The sequence below is a fragment of the Myotis nattereri genome, assembly GCF_964212035.1.
Source record: "Myotis nattereri genome assembly, chromosome: 13".
NCBI lineage: Eukaryota > Metazoa > Chordata > Mammalia > Chiroptera > Vespertilionidae > Myotis > Myotis nattereri.
Genome location: NC_138088.1, coordinates 15,830,824 through 15,835,673, shown reverse-complemented (window position 1 = coordinate 15,835,673; position 4,850 = coordinate 15,830,824). Strand labels below are relative to the sequence as shown.

The window sequence follows — 4,850 nt, the reverse complement described above, 5'->3', positions numbered from 1 at the left end:
GGAGGGATCAGGACGCGGAAAAACAGCCGCGGCGCCGGCCAGCCGCGCGTCCGGACTCCGGAGAGGAAGGAGCCGGGGAGGGTGGTGCTGGGTGGAAGGGGGTGTCTGAGTCGGTCGGCTGGCGGCCACCTCTGGCCCCGGGCAGCCAGAAGAGGAAAAGGACAGCAAACTCACTTTCCCCTGAGAGAGGGCAGGGTCTGGGCGCGCTCCCCCGAGCCCCGGGAAACAGGTTCCCGAGCGTCCTCGGTCCCCCAGCCTGTCCCGCTGCGGCCCGGGACCGGGACCGGGACCGGGACCGGGACCGGGGATGCTAGGGAGGCAAAGGGAGGAGCGGCGGGCCGCGCGCGGCACCTCCCCGGGGCCGAGGCCGGCGGGCGAGTCGTGGCCTGCGCTGCTCTCTGTTCAAATCGAAACCCAAACTCCTAAAAAGCTCAAGAGGAAATTGTTAAAAATCATTTTCTTTCACTTTTAATAAACAGGCTGCTGGGAGGAAAAGAGAGAAACGAAATGAGCGACAGCTAAGGACAAGATATTTTCCAATTGTGAAATCCCCGCTTGAAAAATATTTCTCCTAAGACCAACCCCACTGCTGGGCAGCCCTTCCGAAGCCGTGGCCTCTTCCGGAAAATCACAGCAGAACAATCGAAATGCGGCCGCAGTCCTGGGCCAGAGTGGGCACGAGGCCCAGGGTGCCCACTGCGGCCGCCTTGCTCTTCTTTCTCTTTAACCAAAAAATAAAAGATAGTAATAAGAAGTAAAACCTTTTAATACATCAAATATACGGAATTTTAATCTTTAAAGCGATACATTGTCTATTATTTTAGTACATGACGTAAACCTTACTTGCCCCCTTTTCAGCGGGTGTACTTAAAAATTAAAAATAGTTAAGTGTTCCTTTTAAAGAACAAAATAAGGCAAATGAGGTTTTGGAATAGAATTGTTTTTCCCTTTTTTTTTTGTTTTCTTCCAGAATACATACAAAAAAATACCCATTCTCTTCCAATGGTATACACCTTAAAAATAATTGCAATTTGAAATCAGAGCTGACAAATTGTGACTTGTTTTTTGTTTTTCATTTTTGTAACAAACATGCATGTAAATTGTGTTTCAATCAGACATTAAATAAGAACGTACAATACAATCATAGCAATTTTAAAGTAACATTAAAGAGAAGACCTCTAGTTCTGTGGTGGTTTTGTATTTATTTATAATCTACAAGGGACGGGAGGGTTCGTTTTTTCCTTTTTTAAATCCCCCCTCTTCCTTTTTAATTTCCCTCCCTCTTCCTTTTTATCTACGGAGCTCAAACTAAATAATGCACTTTAGAACCATGGGTCCGCTTGGAGCTAACATAAATAAATACCAGTGTCCACCGATGCAGTCCTCAGATGAACACTTTCTCGATTATTTTTTTTCCTTCTTTTTCTATAAAAAGTCAAATGATATTTTTTTTCAACTTTTATAAAGTTTGGGTGGGCAGGGGAGGCGGGGGGAAGGGGAGTTTCCCGCCGGGTCTCGGCCGCTGTTTCGGGTAGAGAGATACGGTATATATATATTTTTTCCTTTGCTGGCCCGGGTCGTCCCCACTCACGGGTGACAGTAGCTTCTCCCCCCGTTCCCGCCCCTCCCTGGGCCCCTCCCCTCCCCCCAGCTCCTTTCTTTCCCCGGCTCGCCCTCGCGACGCCCCTCACTGATAGCCCAGCGCCGAAGCCGTGGTCAGTCTCTGTCCGTAGAGGGCATAGGGGGAGTAGTAGGGTCCGGTGGCCGCGGGCACCGGCACGGGAGCACCGGGGGTGGGGAGCGGGCTCTTGGAGTAGGGGTGGTAGCGGCTGCTGAGTCCCAGCGCGTGGTGGGGGCTGCGCAGCGCCAGGGTCCCCGGGCTTCCCGGAGCGCCCGACGTGGGGATGTGCATGTGGCAAGCCATGGCGGCCGCGGCGGCGCTGGCCAGAGAGGACGAGCTGGGGTAGCCCGACAGCAGTTTGTCTGTCCCGGGGAAGGCCGTATGGGTCCGCAAGTGGCTCAGCAGCTCTTCGGACGTGGCGAAGCGCTTGTCGCACGGCCCGTTCGCCGACACCCAGTTGCAGATGTGGGGGAGCGGATCGTTAGGGAGCATGAAGCCGTAAGGGTAGAGGGGGTGGCCGGCCAGAGAGGGCGGTGTGGCCCCGGCAGCGGCCGCGGCCGTTAGCGACGAGTGCACGCCGTGCAGCGGGTGCGTGGGGTACACCAGCGGGTATCCGGACTTGAGCGCCGCCGCTGCCGCCGCCGGGTCGTGGGCGCACGAAGCGCTGGCCGCCGCGGCCCCCGCCAGGTGGCTGGCGCAGTGGTAGCTGAGGCAGTATGGGTCCCGGCACAAGCTGGCTGTCATCACGGAAGGCGGCGACGCCCCGGCCAAGGGGCTCGAGCCAGCCGGCTTACTGCAGCCCAGAGAGCCCGCCGCGGCCGCCGCCAGCTGCGCCCCCACCAGGCTGCCCGGCTTGGTGGGGTCGAGGGCCACGCCGTGCGGCAGGAACTGGGGCGGGTAGCCGGCGTAGGCCCCCGCCAGGCTGCCTGGGTAGGTCATGCCCGCGGGAGGCAGAGGGAACACTGTCTGGCCCGGCTTGTAGGGCGATACTGGCGCCACCAGCCCAGAGCCCAGCACCGAGGAGGAGGTGGGCGCGCTGGGGCCCGTGCCGGAGCTGGAGCCCGATGAACCGCCGCAGTCCGAGCCTAGAGCCTTGCCCCCGGGGCCCCCATCTGGGTGCTGGTTCACGTCCACGTTAATCCCGCCGCCGCAGCTAATCCGGCCGTGCGCCAGCCCGGTGGGCGCCCCTTCGGCCGAGGCACCCCCAGAGCCCTTGCTGCCTCCACCGCCGCCACCGGCGTCGGGGTCCTTCTTGTCGTCCTTGCCCTCCGGGCCGCCCCCGGCCGAAGGCAACATGCCTCCTGGTGAGCAGGCCGAGGCGCTGGAGCTGGGGCTGCCTGTCCTGGGCGTGAATGGCTGGCAGGTGGCGCTCGGTACTCGGAATCCGGACTTCTCCGCCGAAACCCCCCCACCGCCGCCACCCCCGCCGCCGCCGCCTCCGCCGCCGCTGCCTCCCGGCTCCTTCTTATCCGAGCCGGGTTTGGAGTACGGCTTGAAACTCGATTTGTCCTCCACGCCGATGTCACTCAGCTTGAGGGGCCCCGACTTTCCGTCCTTGTCACTCCCGGCGCCGCCGGCACCGCCCGCGCCGCCCCCATTGGAGGCGACCGAGGAGAGTTTGGAGGAGGGCGAGGGGTCGGGCTTCCCGATCTGCGAGCAGGTCTGCGCCAACAGTGCCAGCGGGCTCTTCTTAGCATCCAGCTGCGGGGTCATTCGTGGGTGGTGGTGGGGGCACAAAAAGAAACAAGGGGAGATCCTTTAGAACCCTGGCTTCTAGGATTCCAACGCCCCCACCCCCACCCCGCCGCCGCCGCGAAGATCCTCCCAGCCCGGAGGCGCAATTCTAGGCGGCACCCCTACACACACACACACACACACACACACACACACACACTCTCGTCCTTGAGAAAGGTAGCAGACTCCCCTCTCCCCCAAACTGGATCTTACATGTCCTTGCTAAGCGCTAAACTGGATTTTTAAAAAACTCACAAAATGTTTTGGTTTCTGACTCCTAGACCCAGAACTGTACACCCCCCGCCCCCGCCACCCCATCCCTAATTCTTCAGAGTTAAGGGCTCAGGAGGTTTGCGCCTGAGAAGCTGTGTACCAGCTTCTGGGGAACCCGAGGACTGCGACTTTGGAACCGTATTTCGGGCTCCCGTCCGTCTTCTGGGCAGAAAGTGGGCCTGGGTCGGGCTAGGCGCTTTTATACCAAAGGGAAGAACAAGTTTTGGTTGCCTTGCCCCCTAACATTCACACCCCAGCGTACCTCCTCCCACCTTTCCGCCCTAGTTTTAAGGTGCGGGAGCACTATCCTCTCTTCCCACCGGGAGCTGAATCACTTCGACCCCCACCCCCACCCCCAGATCCCAAGAGAAATTCCGTGAAGCGAAAGCCAGGGTGGCACCATCCCAGCACGATCCAGGGAGAGGGTCCTTACCTCGATGGGGCTGACGGGAGTGGAAGGCAGGGGCTGCAGGTACTCGGGGTGCAAAATGTGGCCAGTCCGTGCGGTCAGCATCTTCAGCACCTTGATGGGCAGTCGGTTAGCCTGGCGGAGAGGGTCAGAAGGGGGCACGGCGTGCACAAAAGGCTTGGTGCTGCCGGCCGGGGACGAGCCTGGGCCGGGGCCGCAGCTATTTCCAGAGAGCGCGCTGGTCCAGGCAGGGTCCGCACCGCCGCCGCCGCCGCCGCCGCTTTGCTTACTGCTTCTTAGGGCAGAAAGCGAGGGCGCTGTGCTCATGACCCACCCGCGCGCATGGGAGCAGCGGGGGGAGGGCTCCCGGAGGCGCGGGGCGGGCTCGGGGCTGCGCGCTCGCCCGGGGAGCAGGAGCAGCAGAAGGAGGAGGAGCTGGAGCCGCGGCCACCAGCGCCCAGCGCGCCTTCTCCGTTGCTGGAGCCAGAAGCGAATAATCCTGGGTGGCTCGCAGCGGGGCCGTGGCCGACCGGGCAGAGCCGGCCCGACTGCAGGGCTGCGGAGTGGCTCGCCGTATCCGCCTCGGGCTGTGCCCCTGCGCTGCGCGCTCGCGGCCCGGCGTTGGCGCTGCTCTCTGCGGTGTGAGCCGCCGCCTGTCCAGCCGGGGCTCTGGCGAGGAAACTCACTTCAAAAGCAGCTGCACCGAGGGGGAGATTAAAGCCTTTGCCGCCTTCCAATCAAATGGGAGCCCGAGGTGATTGGAGGGTCAAGGGGATGTGACGCGTCCCGCGCCGCCGCCGCCGCCGCCGCCGC

General features: G+C 61.2%; 1 protein-coding gene across 1 annotated transcript; it reads right to left on the bottom strand.

Annotated features, from left to right (window-relative positions):
* Positions 1–469: 469 nt before the first annotated feature.
* On the bottom strand, positions 470–4,364 carry ZNF503 (zinc finger protein 503; the record flags this gene model as incomplete). Its single annotated transcript, XM_081105204.1, has 2 exons — positions 470–3,322; positions 4,062–4,364. The coding sequence occupies 2 exons, from the start codon at positions 4,362–4,364 to the stop codon at positions 1,688–1,690; spliced, it is 1,938 nt and encodes a 645-aa protein (XP_080961330.1). The 3' UTR covers positions 470–1,687.
* Between the last annotated feature and the right edge of the window lie 486 nt (positions 4,365–4,850).